This window comes from Squalius cephalus, assembly GCF_949319135.1.
Source record: "Squalius cephalus genome assembly, chromosome: 15".
Taxonomy (NCBI): Eukaryota; Metazoa; Chordata; class Actinopteri; order Cypriniformes; family Leuciscidae; genus Squalius; species Squalius cephalus.
Window position 1 is genome coordinate 8,631,248 of NC_137136.1, and position 18,258 is coordinate 8,649,505.

Genomic DNA, 18,258 nt, shown 5'->3' on the forward strand with positions numbered 1-18,258 from the left:
TTGTAATGAGCACACGTTTGCACAAGAGAGAACAATACAGATGCAATAATGATGGGATGAAGCCAGAGGAAGAAAAGAATGCAGGAGATGGATTTGGAAATGACAGAGAAGAGCTGGTAGGAGGACGATGTGACAGAGAGAAGCAGCTCTGCAGACTCTGATTTAAGATGTTATCACTAGAGTTGTGGGGACGGGCCCGGGGACCGTCACGTCTGCCTTTCTGTCAGTGAGCATATGAGGAACCAGTCAGCAATCTGATACACCAGACAGGAGAACAGAGACCGATTCTGTGCACACAGAGAGGAGATGGACGAGCTGGGCTACTCTAGCTGTTGAATAATTCTTTCTCTGTCTGTGATACAACAGGGGCGGAGGCAAAATAAATCCACCTGGCATTCATTTGACTGTCAAGTTCTCAGATTAAAGAGAGAGTGCAGGAAGGATGGAAAGAGAAAAGAGAGAGCACAGATGGAAATGAGGGGGAAACGAGCCAGTGATGGCAAGAGAGAGAATTCCTGTCAGTTCTGGTGACCTTTGACGGAGAAACTCAAGGTTTGCGAGATTGCCGTCTTTCCTTCTGCATTCCTGTCACTTTTTCCTCAGAGAGGCATGCCAAAATATGATGAAAGACTGGCGTGAGTGGCTGTGACATGACATTCGACACCGTCAACTCGAAACCCATTCTGCTGTCACACGCACACACTGCCTCTTGGGGTAAATTGCTGTAATTTGTGTTATGCTTCTCAAAGAGAGGTGAGGAGGAGGAGGCGGGCTGCAGTGGGAGCTTTCATGCTTAAACGAGTCTATTTGACTTTAGAGAAATGTGCAGGTGATTGCTTTAATCCATTTAAAGCATGCACACATCTTTCAGCTGGCGTTCCGAGCACACCGCACCATTCAGATGGTTCTTTCTCTTGAAATCAAGTAAATGGTGATATTAACATATTTCTGAGAGGTTATGTCACGTCATATCTTGTATATATTCTGTGAATGATTACGGTAGAGGTATGACAAGGTGAGGCACATGTTGAGCTGATGGGAATGAGAATAAATATATCCATGTGTGGATCTTTCGTTTTTCCAACTTGCCTCATCTTTGGCACAGCGCTCATTCATCACAATTGACAAAGGTTCAGCGCACATCTGAGCACAATATGGACACGTGCAGAGCACTGTACCATCATCCAAGGCCTGTCTCTCAAGAGACATTAAAGGAATAGTCAACTAAAAGGTCAAAGTTTGGTCATTGTTCACTCTTTCTCATATCATTTCAATCTCACATGACAGCACTTTTGTTTGGAAGAGGAATAGGACTGGGAATCAATTCACATTTCCCAATTTGACTTGATTCAGATTCACAGGCTCTTGATTCAATTCAGAAATTGTTTCTGTTTGATTCCATTTTTATTCATTTGGATAAGTTTCAGTTATATTGTCCATTTTGCTTACCATTTTGGCATTTTATTAAAGTGGTATACAAATTAACAACAGGGCCCAAAAAGTATGGAGTTCAGTATTTATTTAACCAATCTGCATTGTTAATAATTCATTCAAAGAACTTCCTTAAAAGAGTGGTTTGTTCATCAGTCAAATTACACTGAGTTTTTTTCCACCAAGGCTCTGTTTACACCTGGTATTAAGATGCATTTTGGTCGATCGGATCACAAGTGGATGACGCTAAATACAGGTGTAAACAGGGACTAAAACATTTTGAGCTTGTCCTCTTTCAACCACTTCTAGAGGTAGTCGAAAACGCATTTGACCGGATTGCTTTCGCAGTGTAAACGCTTGGTCGAACTCATTCGAACAGGCAGAAAAGACCACCTACTCTCCGCCTACTGACTTAACGCACAAACATTGTGTAAAGTGCACAAGCCAAAGAGATTTAAACTTTGTCGACTGAAGACCCAAGTTTTGAAGACGAAAAACGTACCAAGCACATTGTTCTCTCACCAATCCTGATTTCTAACACACTTCTCACAGCGTTCGGCGTGGTCTTGTGGCTGTCAGAGCAGAAACGAAAGCTGCTGCTCTCCGTATGTTTTTCCGTCGTCTCCTCCCGACGTGTTCATATGTAAATTGCGCAAGCTTATTTTGTTCATTAGTTCGAAATCTGGAGAAAAAACAATACATACATTAACCCGCCCATAGGACAGAAGTGGTTGGAAGTGGACAAAAGAGACAGATTAAAATACCAGGTGTAGACGGGTGTGTGTCTCCCTCGTCTTTGTGTTATCCAATCCAATCAAACCAAAATAAATCGACCAAATCTTAATACCAGGTGTAAACGGCACCTAAAGATCTGGCCAATAACAGTCATTTACCTAGCCTACAGAGGAACACAAACATCCTCCAAAGCTTGTCTTTTTGTATTCCACAGAAAAAGGAAAATCATACGGGTTTGGAACAACGGATTATAAGTAATGACAGTATTTTGAATGTATTCCTTTCAGTAATGAAAAGCCTTGACTGTTTCATATTTTTGCAGAGTGACAGAGAATTACTTTAAAACCCTGAAAATTTTTGAATAATTTTGCTCCTTTACAGATGCCCAATAAAATGGTTACAGATCCACAAAGAGCTTAGGGGAAAAAACAACTCTGTAATGAATCCCCCACTACAGAATCCATAATAGCACTCGTATCTGTTCATTTCATTTCCATTTGAAAAGCAGTTTGATTCGAAAAACATTGTTACACATCAAAAGAAGGAGACTGGAATCGGGCCCATCCTATTCATCTCCTTGCCTTGACAATATAGACAATACATGCTGTATGTGCCCATTATGCGTTTCTATGATGGAACATCACGGAATACCCAGCACTTACAGACCAGCGCTAATTACCAAACTGAAAAGGAATGAAAGGGAAAAATGAAATGTGGTTTAATAAGAAAATAATTATGATCAGGAGTGTGCAATCGTGAATTGACCTCATGGCAAAAAAAGGTTTTGTTTGCAATACAAAGCGGCTTAATTTATTACCATACGGATTGCGGAATAAAATATTCTCTAGCTCGGCATTGTAGCACCAACAGCAGGATGTTTGAAATCACAGGCTGATTTGTTTCGATCTTACCTGTCTGTGCATGTCCATTGTGCCTCAAACTGAATCCATCAGCCAGATGACAATGAGTGAGGGGTGGATATGGAATCTTCCAGCATGGCGGCTGAAGCTATAACCAGCCAAACCTTGACCCTCTGTCTAATAGTGTTTCAGAGCAGCCATATGAAATATGCCATCCAACAAAGGCATAATGCAGTGACTATGGCAACAGTGAAAATGTCTTTAAAGTTTTTTGATTACATTTTGATTGATTTGATATCAAATTTCTTTGAATCCATAAAGTAACTGATAGTAAAAAGTAAGCCTTGGCTAGCTAGTTGGTCAGACTTCTTAAGATATGGGTATTGACCTAGTGGCTGTGTTTATGGAACTGCTGTTATTTCATCATAATTCAATTGTAGAAAATGTGTGGTTACAATATTTTGCCCTTTGTAGAGCAGTAAGTTGCATGCGCATGATCATAGGTACTAAACCAATGCGCGTGAACTCGACAATCGATTACTATGGACTTTGACCGAAAACAGGATGTAAATACAGGTATGAGCGCTGGCTAAATAAATATCATTTTTATTCATATCTTTCACATCTACTGCAGTCAGATTCACCGTGTTCACTCCGAAGGAATCACTCACATGACCTGTGCACTTGTAATGACACATCAAGGATGTTAAGAGGCTAAAAGCAGGTTTAAAACTTGCCCCATTAAAGTCAACAGGGTGCAAATTTTAAAAAGAGGATAACACGGTGTAGGCAACACCGATTTTTGTCGTTGTTCTCTGTACTGACAGCACTCCAAATGTACAAAAAAATGAGCTCAATGTTAAAATTGACCGGAGTTCTCCTTTAATAAACAGTAATTAGGAGTTTATTGAAGCAAAGTTAATAATTAGTTGGTGAGAATTGTACCCTAATCTAAAGTGTGTCCTAGTGTTCTGGGAAATGTCTATGAATTAGGCATTATTCTGTCACAATCCAGATACTTAATTGTGTTTCTGCTGTATCTCAAAAGACTGAAAAGATCTGATAGACACTTTTAAAATAATGTGACCCCCATGTAACTGGCACATTTAAAATCCTTGTTGTTAGTCTGTAGTTGAATGGCAGGTTACTTACCTTGGTGGTCCTTTGCTGATGATCGAACGATGGTTTAGATTCTCCATCTAGTGAGAAGAAATTTTGACTTTTGTTTTTATATATATATATATATATTTATTTATTTATTTATTTATTTACTTTATTTATTTATTTATTTATTTACTTACTTACTTACTTACTTACTTACTTACTTACTTACTTACTTACTTATTTATTTATTTATTTATTTATTTATTTATTTATTTATTTATTTATTTAATCTGTGGCATCTTATATAAATGATTAGTTGGGATGGTAATTTTTTTTTTTTTAAGGATGTCTCCTATGCTAAACAAGGCTGCAGTGATTTAATCAAAAATACAGTTAAACTAATATTGTTAAATTTTATTTCAATTGAAAATAACTTTTCTATTTGAATATATTGTATAATGTTATTTATTGCTGTGATGTCAAAGCTGAATTTTCAGCATCATTACTCCAGTCCTCGGGTGTCACATGATCCTTCTGCTGATTTGGTGCTAAAGAAACTTTTCTTATTATTATCAAAGTCAAAAACGGTTGTGCCGTTTAGTATTTTTGTGGAAACTGTGATACATTTTTTTTTTAGGATTCTTTGATGAATAGAAAGAACTGTATTTAGTCCAATTTGAAACAACATTTTTTTCTAACAATGTAAAAGTCTTCACTTTTGATCTATTTAATGTGTTGCTGAATAAAAGTATTAATTTGTTTAAAAATATATTACTGACCCCAAACTTCTTAGTAATGTCGCTGTAAAAAACATCTGAAAGGAATACCCATTGTCTTTTCAACAATTTAAACTGCATCCTTGAAAACTTTACTTACTTTTGACTATTGAAAGCTGCATATCTTTTTTCAAATTTAGTGGGAGGGTCTATTCCTCCAGGCCGACCCCTCCGTCACTGTGATTGGCTCACATTTTGAAGGCGGGGCCCTGGGTACCACATGGAGATGCTGTGTATCGGTGGATGTGGGAATGAGTGAGAGCGTGGTTGAATGATGCCGGTCGAGGAGCAACACACAAAACACTGACATATTGTATTGAAAACTTAAACCGTAGATAGTTTGCAAAAAGCTAATTTATCTTATTTAATGGTGGCTTGGGCTACATTTGTAGCATGTTATTGATGCATAAGGGATAAAAGTCAGATTTTAAGGACAGAGTGGCAGAATTGATGGAATAATGAGGGCGCACTTACGGAATCCGACTTTTTTCAGATTTCCTACTGCATGTTTTTTAATTATTTTGATTGCCATTCCGTTTGTGCATTCGACTGTTTTTTATGGACAAACTGAGGAAAACGCACCGCCTGGAACTGTTGTCGCTGGGTTTCTTTTTCCTCTGGAAGACAAATGCAAAAAATCAAACTTGCCTGGACTTGAAACAGTTCTGACAGGGGAGAACTCGTCGGATTTCTCTCTTGAATATCTGGACAACACAGGATTCGTGTTAAAAACCACCAAAACTTTTGACGTGAAGTCCAAATCTACCTATACGTTGATCGCGCGCTTGCCGCGCTGCATAGCAGAAGAAGTGGCGGTTAAAATAGAGATACTTAATACAAACGACAATACACGACTTTTTAACGTAACAACTGACATAATAGATATTCTTACCGATGTTAAAAGCCGAGTTAGGAAGCCAAGAGCCGTTTCTGAAGCAGTATCCTACACCGTTACAGTTTCCGAAGATGTGAAAGTCGGAGACTTGATCTTTACGGTACCGGACCAGAAGTTCGAGAAGAAGTGGTTCGAGGTGGTTTCGGACGGACACTCACCGATTCAGATAGAAAGAGACTTGGGACGCGTGTACTTAGCGCATCGTTTGATGTCAACAGCCGAGGTCATGGTTAAAATCCACAACATGAGAGGTATGTTCATAGCCTTTTTAAATTCACAGTTCATGCGTTAATTTGTGTTATATAAAGGGATAGCGCTCCCAAAAATGCAAATTATGTCATCATTCACTTCAACAATGCTGTTCAAAACCTGACTTTCTTTTCACATAAAATGACATGAGACTCCAGTCACCATTCACTTTCATTGCACCTTTTTCATACAATGAAAGTGAATGGTGACTGAAATTGTCTTTCTGCCTAACGTGTCATTTTAGTAGCCTAATGACAGAATTTACATTTTAAGTGAACTGTTCCTTTAAGTTTGCATTCGATTTGAAAACTGACCACGACCATGTCCATGAAGGAGAGCGCATCGTCTTGGACCATCGATATTTCTATCTTTAAGGGGCTTATTTGCTTTTTCACTGCGCCTCACAGCTTCACGGAAGAAAATCCACATACAATAGGCTTACGTAATACAATATTCAAAGGAATGCGTCATAATGAGTTTTTAGTTGATGGGATGCTGCATATGTGGTGTTTATTGTAATGGTATGGTAGGCCTACATCTCATAGCTCAGCTTGAATTATTGTGAAACAGATACATTAGGACATGTTGGCTGAACTCAAATGAGATCACTTTGTATCATCAAGTAACTGGGTTCAAGTGAACATAAATGTTATGGAGAAAGTCTTCTAATTATGACTAAGAACTTAGCTTAAGTGGTTGAGGTCATGCAGGTCTGATTTTGCAATCAGAGCTCTAAATGCAAACCTTTATTCAATGTTTGTTTGGGGTAATTAGTGATATTTATTCACCTGGTAGTCTGCAGCACATGTGGTCTCAAATACCTTTGCTGGGGCAGATGTGTAGTTGACTTTGGGGGATATAAATGTTTGTTTTTGCAAGTAAAGGTCCCAGTCCATCACCTGAGTACACCATTGGGGTTGTTTGTGATTCTGATTGAGGTCATCTCTGTGATTGTTTGACAAAGTGAATTCAGAGATCGGATGAATATACCTCTTGACATGTTTACTGAAATTGCTCCTCTGAAAAAAATGGTGCCACGTGTTCCCTTGAAAAGAGAAAATGTGTAGAATGTACATTTCTGTAAAGTTTTCCAAATCCTTTGAGGAATGTCTTTTGTAATGATCTCGCATCTACTGATTGGAGAATTAGTTACAGGATAATTTAAGTTGTGATGAGAGCTTGTAGCTCTATCATCAACAGTGAACACATGTGGCTTTTTTAAAATTAAACGAGTTTTTTTTCTACACTTAAGAATCTATGGATCATCTGCCTAACATATGTCTAGACTATGGGTGGGCAGTATGACCAAAGTCTTAGTTATTTTATTTCTTGTATACATGAGGATATGAATATTTTTGCTGGAAAAACTAGGCTACACTCTTAAAAAATAAAGGTTTCAAAATGGGGGTTTCACAGCGATGATATAGAACTTTATTTTTGTAAATTGTGTAGGCTATATATTAAATAAACATGTTGCATGTTTTTTTTTTTTTTTAAGATAATTTAGTGAAAGATAGGCTACTTCATCTCATTTGATTATTTTCACTTATTTCTTCATTCTAGCAGTCCTGTCCTGTAATTCACAGATTTGATTCCGATAAGCTATCTAGTAGATTTCGATTCCATTTGATTAAAATATAATTTATTGAGGAATCTTTTAGTTATACGGTCCATTTCACAGTCTTTCAGACTGATTTAAACTGGTAATTTGTCTTTTAGAGCTATTTGCATATTTTTGATTCACTAGTATTTTTTTTCGTGATTGTGGGACTACACTGGTTGCGTTTTTGGCATGCTCTGTCCATTTTTGTCATTTCACCAACAAAAATACTGTCTGGGCTGCATTTTCTAATATCCTAGTCTGGTCTACAAAGACCAGAACAGGTTTTGTTTTATCCTCTCTGTCATTTCAACACTGCCCTCTCTTTAAAACACTACAACACAGTGAAGTGTCCTCTCCACTCTTCTGTGAGAATTCAGCACAATGGAAACACAGTCCTGTTGGCAGTAGAAGAGCTTTGTGTCTCATTTTCGGAGGCAGTTTGAAGGACTTTCTCTCTCCAAGCACTTGTTTGGTGAAGTCAAGCCAATGCAGGGTCTTCTGGGAGACAATTATTTTTGAATCCATTGTGTAGCCTCATGCTTGCTAACATAGTCCGTTTGAGTGCTTTTGGGACGTCGCTGTTTGTTTTGTCCCGTTTATGTGCAAAGTTTGGATGAGAAAGTCCCATCTGTGTTAACAGAGTGAAGACATACTCACTCATAGTCCCTGTACTCTTTGATATCTGATTCAAAATTTTGCTTCTCTTGGTAACAGTTGGATAGATGCAGACCTGATTTATGCCAGACATTTTTCAATTGAGATTTTCCTTTTGTTGAAATTTAGATTGAATTGTAAATAGCAGTTTATTTGTTCTTGTTGCCAGCGTCTTTGCAATACAAGATTTTAGCACGCACATAAAAATGAGGGCTGTCCTGTATCAATATATTTGTGATTTTTTTATTTTATTTCCCCGGTTCTTGATTCTTTTGATATTTTTTGTATGGTTGCAATAAACATTTTATCTGTCTATCCAGTTTCCTTGGAATCGAACCCATGACTTTGGCACTGCTAGCTTCATACTCTACTAGGAGCACTATATGCCCTCAGAATATCTGTTATATTATTGGCCTGTCACATTTGTATAACGGCAGTACTGGATGAGAGACACCAGTATGGTTGACTCACCCCAATGTCACTTGCCATTTAATCAAGAAGTCACTCATAGAGCAGAGAGGCTTAACAGTTTGTCCTGCACAATTAGCATTAGCATTACTATGCAGCGCACACAGTCGGGACCGCGGGCAGCTTTCTAATCCTCATAAAGACCATCCCTGTGGTGCCTTCATTGGCTTGGTAAACACTGATAATGGTTTGCGTGCTGTACGCTTTCTTCTCTTTTCCAGCCTTAAAGAATCCATACACTCATGAAAGTTTAAAAAAGCCTTACGAAGAACAACTTTATCTGTCTCTGAACACTGTATAGTCTGCTTGAGGAGCTTGTCTGGAGCAGTGGTGGGTCAAAAAGAGGAAGCAAGGGTGAATGATTGGGTGCTTGTTTGAAAAAAATGACAAGTGACAGTCAGAAGTCAGCTGGTGTTTACTTTGAGTGCACTGCAGAAGTGCAGATACACTTTTTAATACATGTATGTGTATGTAATTAGATAACTTTTCTCAAGTAAGTTATTGCAAATTTACACCATAGCATCTGGGTCATTTCTATCGCAAGTGGTCCAACAATTGTAAAATTGGTTGGTTGACCATATTTTTTTGAGTAATTACCTCTGTGTATTTATATTGCAAAACCACCAGTTTTTTATTATTATTTTACTTGATTTAACAACAGTGGCCATCTTTGTGTCATAGCCCACTACAAGGTATACTACATACAGTATGAACATTTTGCACGTTCTTGTTCTTTAACTTAAGTCTAAAGTTCCACTTAATTTCCATTTATAGGGTCAATTTATAATGGGAAGGGTTCAAGTTTCCCTCATTTTTTAATTTAAAAAATATGACGATTGATGATTGTGATTTGTGTGTAGATAAACTTATACACATGGGGAAAAAAAACTCTGAAAGAGCATATTTTCATGGTATAACATATATGTTATGGATGGCAAACTATGTTGTCAGGTCACTGCTACTACTATTGTTTCTCTTATGTTGCCAGAAATCAGCAACTCTCAATTGAAAATTAATGACGTTCAGCCACTTTGCCATTGCAAGTTATTGTGAATGCTGGTGTCTAATGACTGCATTATTAATGAACCTCAACCATCAGTACATGGAGTTTCCATCCGGCTTCCATTAGACATTTTCACCCTCGGTCACCTCATGCATGTCAATAAAAGCAAATCAAAAAGGGCCCAGCAAAGTGCAAGGGCATAGATCGGTGACCTTGCATTCACAGTGATATTCACAGCTTGAGGCAGTGTTGTGGAGTTCCCTTTGGCTCAAGACCCATTATATTCCAATTGTCCTTCTCCCTCCGAGCTCAGAAATGTTGAGTGTACTTAAGTTGTAATTAGGGGCAGCTTGCCCTTTTGTCTCCTACGTGCACTTGATTTGTTCTGAGTATTGCCTCTTCTATCACACACTAGCTTAGCTCAAGCTGTGGACACTCAGGTCAGGTGCAAAGTCTGAAAAAAAAACCACATAGCCTATTCTTTGCTATTCAGGAAAGAGAAAATACTCAATGCAAGTATGCAAATGCTTTACAATTGTGTGGACCCTCATTTAAATAGCAAAGCAGAATTTTCAGCATCCAGTCTTCAGTGTCGCATAATCCTTCTGAAATTATTATAATATTCTGAATTGGTGACCAAAAACATTTCTTATTAAATATTTCTGCTTAATATTTTTGTGGAAACCGTTAAATTTATTTTTCAGGATTAATGAATAATAAAGTTGAAGAACAGCATTTATTTTGAAATAGAAATCTTTTACAACATTATAATTTTCTGTACGGTCACTTTTGATCAATTTAATGCAACCTTGATGAATAAAAGTATTAATTTATTTAAAAAAAAGAGAACAAACCTTACTTACCCCAGACTTTTGAATGGTAGTGTGTATATAGAATATAATAGTTAAATAGTGAATATATGCACCACAAATAAAAGAGGAATTCTATATTAAAGCAGCAAGTTGGGATACACTTTAGTGTGAACCTTGCAGAGTAGTGTGTGAACCAGAGAGGGCTGGTAAATGGCAGGTTGTTAATTTGTTCCTCACAAGAATTGAGCCATGAACCATCACCCTTGAAAAGCACTTAACCCCAGGTTACTCCAGTGAGATTGTTCCTGTAATAAGCCCATGACAAAGTATTGGAACAATAAACAATATGAAATGGTGTTGTTGTTTTTATATTTAGAATGAGAAATATGAACGTTGCAGATGGTTGTGATGGCCGCCCTGGGCAGGTGATTAGAGATGTCACTCATTAGTCATCTGAAGAGATGCTCACTTAGGCATGCTGTCAGTTTGAGGAGGTTTGTTTATCTGTAGTGGTCCATTAATTACTTCTACATCACTTATGCACTGACAATAAATCCATACGAGAACAATGACCCACTCTCCTCTCCTGCCAGACACCTTTTAACTAAATATAATTCTTTAAATATTTCATCAATCACCTGTCATCAGATCATAATTCTGGGGAAAGTTTTCTTTTTGGAATCTTCTTGTCCCCTGTGCCCTTCAGTGACGCATTCAACCGGCAGAAGGAATTCAAATGCTCAGAGGCATCTCAGACCACCCGTTTCTCACCCGTTAGTTTGGTTTGTACAATTAGTCCTTTCCCCATCTGCTGTGGTTAGCCTAAGGACCTGACCATGATCCCCTGCTCTAGAGAGAGGGACTATTATAGCAATGTGCACAGGAGATTTCACCCTGCGCTGAGTTATTCTGAAGATCACACATTGCGCGCGGGGTGATGGGCGGCTGTTTGAGACGAAGCGATTTTAATTGTGCCTTTAAATTCATGCTGTTGCGAGTGTGTGTATGTAAGAAGTTCAGAGACCGCTGCAGGATATACTATTGTGACGAAGCCAAAGCTTTACAGAATGATCTTTTTTGGTTGTAAATGAAGCCCTGGAGAGCTGTCTGGGTCAGTTTGAATCAGTGTTACTGAGGGCTGAACAGGGCTGGTGAGAAAGGAGGATTTGTGTGTATTTTGAGTGCTGTTGCACGCATATGTTTATGTGGTTTTTGGCGTGTGAGATCACCCGTTAGTAAAGTCAAAACTGTCAGTTATTGTCAAGTCTGCTACTGAAGGACAAAACAGTATTTTTTGTTAAGGATGGGTGGTATGCATGCTACAAGTAGCTTTACATCATGGTAACAGGATATTCATGATACAATAATATTTACTGGACATAAGTATGAAAATCATTTATTAATTTATTTATAAATGTATACATTTACATGTATTTGTATTTTTTATTATATGTATATATGTAAAAAAGCCGCTAAATGCCACCTCCGTCACAAATTAATGATATTGAGCGAATGCTCTCCGCACATAGTATGTTTATCAAATACTTTCGCTTCTATTTTATTTATATGTTAGTTTGATAACACTTTATCATAAAGATTCATTTGATAACATTAGTTAATGTATTAACTAACATTCAATAACAATGAGCAATACATATGCTACAGTATTATTTATTAATCTTTGTTAATGTTAGTTAATACAAATACAGCTGTTCTCCGTCTATATTGTACTCTATTGCTCAGTTTCTCTGCTTGTTGTTTGTTTCTGTTTTGATCTCTCTGTCTGTACCCTGTCCTCAGAGTTAATTGAGCTTCATGCCAGCATGGCAGGCCGCCTGTCCATTGTGCTATAATAGTTTATTGACAGGATATGTAGTGGCCCAGAGCTATGGTGTTTTTTAATGATGAATTAGGGCAAGGTCGTCAGAAACCCCCGTCCTCTCGCCCTGTGGTAAACTGCACCAAGCCTCAGCCACACGGGGCTCCTGTTTCAGCCTCAGTTTTTGATCTTAATTGTTAAATTGGTCACGCTGACTTGGATTTATTTTAATTCCTGGAGAAGAACGCTGTCACTCCTCTTCCCTCCCTCCCTTTCGGAAATCCCTCACTTTCATGGCAAAAGAAATTGCTTTTCAAGTGCATTCAATTTAAACCTTCCACTGTGGGATTTCAGTCACAAATTTATTTATCAAAGCTGACGATCAGAGTTTCGGCTGATTGAACTGATATCAGTAAGCTGGGGGCTTCTGCCAATGTGAGGTTTTGATTCGTCTTTCAATCTAGCTGAACACTCTTCCATTAAGAGATCAATGAGGACGAACTGTTCCCTTTTGTGTGGAAAGTGCAGCCACTGGATAGAATTGCACAGTGCTTAATATCATTGTGTAATAGCCCTTGGAAATATAAGGTGAGATGTTTGCCATTGTGATTGTCCACCTGAGAATAGTGCAGCTTTTTTGTTTTTTTACCACTTTAGACCATGGTTCCCTATCAGTCGTAACATCAGGGAACGAGGGTTACATTAGTAACCGAGACGTTTCTCAACTGGTGGTTTGTGAGATCGTAATATAAAATAATATAAATAAAAAAAGAAGTGAAATAAAATTCCGAAGTCAATAAAAACTTAATAAATGAAATTAAATTACATTTTAATACAATTATTAAAACATATATAAAATAAACATTTTATAATAAGCCGCATTTCCATTACCCTTCAAATTGCGCAAATTGAAATTGCGAATTGAAAATACGCTTAATGGAAACACGTTATTTTCGCAAAAACTCCCATTTATCGCAAAAAAGTTTTTATGCTCGCCTGAGGTGGTTTTTCAGGCAATTCGAAAAAGAAATATTTCGCAAAACTGCAATGGAAACAGTTTTTGCGCATTTACAGGTCACCTGACATAGATGACGCGGTATGTTTGGACAGAATACGAGACAGAGTTCTTTATTAAATTCATAAAAGACATAATAATTACAGGAATACTGGATTCTAAACCTCAAATAAATGCCACAATCAAGACCTCGAAGCAGAAATGAGTGAGAAACACCCAGAAACACCTCATATGTGCCGCTCTCAAGTATAAGGGTCGTTCCTTATCATTAATGATTGGATAACACACATACGTCTCCTTTGATTAATAATAATGGCTAGTGCAGTGGCTGGGATATAGTACATAAACCTACCAACGTCCGTTGCCATGATTTTTGGAATGACTTATCGCGAGAGGAAAAAATTAAGTTTTAGTCGCATAACATCGGTTAATGGAAACGCCGTCATTTCGCAATAGTTTTTTGTCGACATTTAGAAAAAATCGCAAAAGTTTTGCGCAAATCTGTAATGGAAACACGCCTATAGAGAATTTGTCTGATCTTATTAAAATGATTAAATTAGCTTTAATTATTTGCAATAACAATGTGAATGACTTGTGACATTTATTATGTTCATTGAAATGGTAACTACATTTAGTTTTTTTAGAGCTTTAGGGGGTATTTATAACATTTTAAGTCAGAGGGGTTCAGCCGAGAGAAATGTTGGTGACTCAATGAGTCCTGCACTCAGTCTAGAAACAAACTTCGTTATTCCATGGCATTAAGTTGATTTGAAAAGTGTGCAGATACTTTGTTAAAGTCATTTGACAGTTAGAGCCATTAACATGAAAATTGTATCTGCCGACCGGTTTGTGTGCCAAGCATTTCGATACAGTTTGTGGGATCAGCATGTTTTCTTCCTGTATTCTCTTCCTTTGTACGGTGGAAAATGAGAGCTCTCCAAAGCCCTGACACACAGTAATTATGTGAACTCTGTTTGCGGCGAGCATCTGTCTCTCCCCCCCCCCCCCCCTCTCTTCTTTCTACAGTTTGCCTGCGTCTGCTGAATCTTGGCAACTGTCTGATGTCACCGCTAGAACACAAGCTGAATGCAACCCAAGGAAAAAGGACCCATTGCATACATTGTTAAAGGCATAGTTCACACAAAAATGACAATTCTGTCATTATTTTCTCAATTAAGCTGTTATTCATTTAAAATGTTCCTCTCAGACTGGACAGAAATACGGGTGAGTAACTAATGAGACCCGCAGTCTTACAGAGGACAAGCGGTTTGGAGAATAAATGGATGGATAATAATGACAGAATGTAAATTTTTGGATGAACTGTCACTTTAAGTACATGGAGACTTAATTAGATCATTAAATATGTTCAAGCTTGGGTTGCATTTGGTCTTGAGACCTGGTGGCAAAGAATTATCCCGATCTGTATTCCTCTCTTTCTTTCAGTCCCCCAGTACTGTGACCCAAATATGCAGCAGGTTGTGAATGAACACCTGGGCCTGCGAGGCTTTTAGCCCACAACTGGAGGAACACCTGCGCCACACGCGTGCACACTCCAGTCTCCAGGAGTCCGACACCAGCTGTTCCTGGCTTGTGCTCTTGGAGCAAAGCTAGTGGGAGCGTGTAGCTGTAGGTGCCGTGCTGGTTGTCAGAGGAGACAGATCATTTTGATGAGGCGAACACATCAACATGTGTTGGAACGTTCATGAGCCAATGAACTATGATGGGAAATCAATATTATGTAAGCAATCACGGAGTCGAAAAGCTCTCGTGTTACTGTCGATTTCATACGGGGCTGTGGCTCAGTCCTAGATCATCATTTGCATATTGCTTTGCAGCTCCCTCTTTTGAAATGCCAACTTCAAAGAGCCAAAATAAACTTACAGAAAGAGGGACTCGTTTAAAGATTTAAAAGATGCAGAACTCAATTAAGCAAATACGCAGTGATTTATTAGGTCTGTACACGGCAGAAAATCAACAAACAAACACAGTTTAAGATTTTGCATTCAATTGGAGTCTGTCCTGGAGATGTCTGCAAATTGACTAGTCTTGTGAAATAAACACATACCCTACAGCACTGATGCTCGGCCCCATGGGTATAGTTTTCTAGAAAGGCATAAGGTGTGACTCAAAAGGCATAATTTATTCAATTTACATGACAAGTTTTGAAATGGATATTGATTTGACTACATGAATCTTAGTAAAAAAATACTTTTGTGGGGGAAAATTTTATTTTTATTATCATTTTATTTCAAGCTTCAATTAAAACAATGAATGTGCTTGAGCAATGAATGTTTTCTCAGGGTAAAGCTTTGGGAGACTACCTTACTCTGTTTCATCACATTTCAAGCCCTGAAGCCTGGTAGGTCAGTGCTTTTAGAAGTGTAACAGACGTAGGCCAGTAAGAGCTGTGCGTGTAAACCTAATTCCTCTGGCCTCAAGAGGCGCGCCAGCGACTGACGTTAGCGGCTATGGTGTTTAGCGTGTTAATTAGCGCGCTCCCCTTCCACGCGGGAGACCCTGGTTCAAATGGGGGCTCGGAGCGGGTCGAGTAGGACCGGTTACAGAAGCTGAAACCATCTTCACTGCCTGGGAAGACAGGTTTGGGTAATTTACCACTTGACATTCCCGTCAGGTGAAAACTTAACCCCATGGCCCTGTTTTAAAGAACATCTTGTCTGTTGGCTTCATTGGAGGATAGATCCTGGCATTTTGCTTTGAAACTGGTCTTGAACTGCAAAGTAAGAGAGATTCAGATCCCAAATGTGGAGTAGTTCGATTTGATGTGTGCAACTGCAGATCCTGGTCACGAATGGGGTCATGTGATGATTGATTTTTGATGGTACTCTTTTCTTTACTCATAATTGAGCTTCTTGTAACAGAATTTAAATTGAACCTACTTTAAATGTAATTTTAGTTTCCATTTATGATGTTGATAGTCAATTTATAATACTCTTTCTTGTAAACCTTTTTTTCCCTTTTAAAAGTTTTCATTTAATTTTTAGTGTCTGACTTTAATGTACTGACTTAGTGCCTTTGTTCTCTCTCCATATGTCCGTGAAGCCTGATTATTTATGTGATTTGGCTGATCATATTTTTACTTCTTAAAGGGATAGTTCACCCAAAAAAGAAAATTAGCCCATGATTTACTCACCCTGAAGCCAGGTGTATATGACATTCTTCTTTCAGATGAATACAATCGGAGTTATATTAAAAAAATGTCCTGGCTCTTCCAAGCGTTATAATGGGTGTCAATGGGTATATTTTTTTGGAAGTCCATCAAAGTGCATCTATCCGTGATAAAAGTACTTGAAACGGCTCAGAGGGGTTAATAAAGGTCTTCTGAAGTGAAGCGATGCGTTAGTGTAAGAAAAATATCCATATTTAAAACTTTATCGACTAAAATAACTAGCTTCCGGCAGACGGCTGTACGCAAGTCGACTTAACCCAAAAGAGTATTCATTTTTGGGTGACCTTTCCCTTTAAGTGGGGTTGTGTGCTTTTACAAAACCACACAGCTTAAAACTTTAAAGCCACTTTGGAAGAAGTCTCTGTCTCTTTCACAAAACAGATGTTTCTCCCATCATCTCTAATGGAGTGCTAACAACAGCATCCCGCTACCATCAGCTCATGAAATCTGCCCAGCACAGACAGGAAGAGGTGCCCTAACCAGAACATTATGCCAGTCTGGTCAGCATGCTAACATTTTATGTGCACCCATTCTCCGGCACGTCCCGCGGAGGCAGATTGCATAACCGGGATGTGATTGGAAACATGAAAGCTGCATTGTGTTGCCCTGAGCCATGTCAGATTCAATGCCAAATCCAAACGACAGTCAGAACCAAAAGCTCGTCCAGAAACGAGGGCAACACGTCCACAAGGCATTTCCGTATCCACAGGCAAATATCGCGCAACAAAAACATAACCAAAGGCTCTTCCTAACTATATCATGCTGTCTTGCTACTTTTGGCTGCCTAATTTCTCTATTTGATGCTGTTGTTACATCATTTTACAATCCAGCACCTTAGCAGAACGAATTAATTATTAAATGTTTGATCTCATGTATTTTTTATTATCTTAAACAACATGCTCCAGCTTACTGGTTAAAACAAAGCACTGAAGACCAACAGCATTCATGTGGCTTTATGTCAGCAGATTCTGTGGCTCTTTTTTCCAATAAAAAGGTGCTGATTCTTTAAGTTCTGAAAACATATTTAACATCCAAAGTAATGAATTGCAATCTTTGATACCACATCCTGATCAGAAATTATAGCGAATAAAATTGCATCGGTCTTGCTAGACTGAATTGCTGCTTTGAAAACTTGGTTCTAGGTCGGGCAGCACCACCACCCTGTCGTTGGAAACTTGTATGCACATATTTTGCACTGAGCAGATGCGATTTCAAAGATTAATGGATGTGACTACAGGGGTCTGTTTTGTGTGAGTCTTATAGGCTATTTAAGATGCCTGTTCACCACACAGGGTATTAAGGCTTCAGCTGCAGCTTGTGGAGTGTTTGTTGATTTATGAACAGGCAGAGGAAACTCAGTTAAACAGAAGGTCCCGTTAATGAGCAGACTGTGTGAAGTTTTAACCGTTTTCCTCCCTTGCTTAGAATATCAGGAAAGGTTCTGTCCTCACTTGAGCTTCACAGGAGTTTCCCGTGACCTATCTACCTTGTGTGTTGCCCAAGCTAGAGGCTAAATAGCGTAGCGCGGCTTCTCTAAAGCCTTTAACTCTGTGACTGGACCAGCAGGTTTTCTTTCGTAGCCCTGATAAAGTGAGAGGGGGAGAGAAGGAAAGCAGTCACAGGAGATAGAACTCACAGTCGATCAGC

The 18,258-nt window shown here is 38.5% G+C and overlaps 1 protein-coding gene across 1 annotated transcript in view; it reads left to right on the forward strand.

The window, feature by feature from the left end:
- Positions 1-5,140: 5,140 nt before the first annotated feature.
- Positions 5,141-18,258, forward strand: part of LOC307172009 (neural-cadherin) — a 114,929-nt gene continuing 101,811 nt past the window's right edge. Inside the window, exon 1 of the mRNA XM_079893996.1 lies at positions 5,141-6,052. Coding sequence (XP_079750122.1) covers positions 5,365-6,052 — 688 coding nt within the window. The 5' untranslated portion in view covers positions 5,141-5,364. The remainder of the gene's footprint in view (positions 6,053-18,258) is intronic.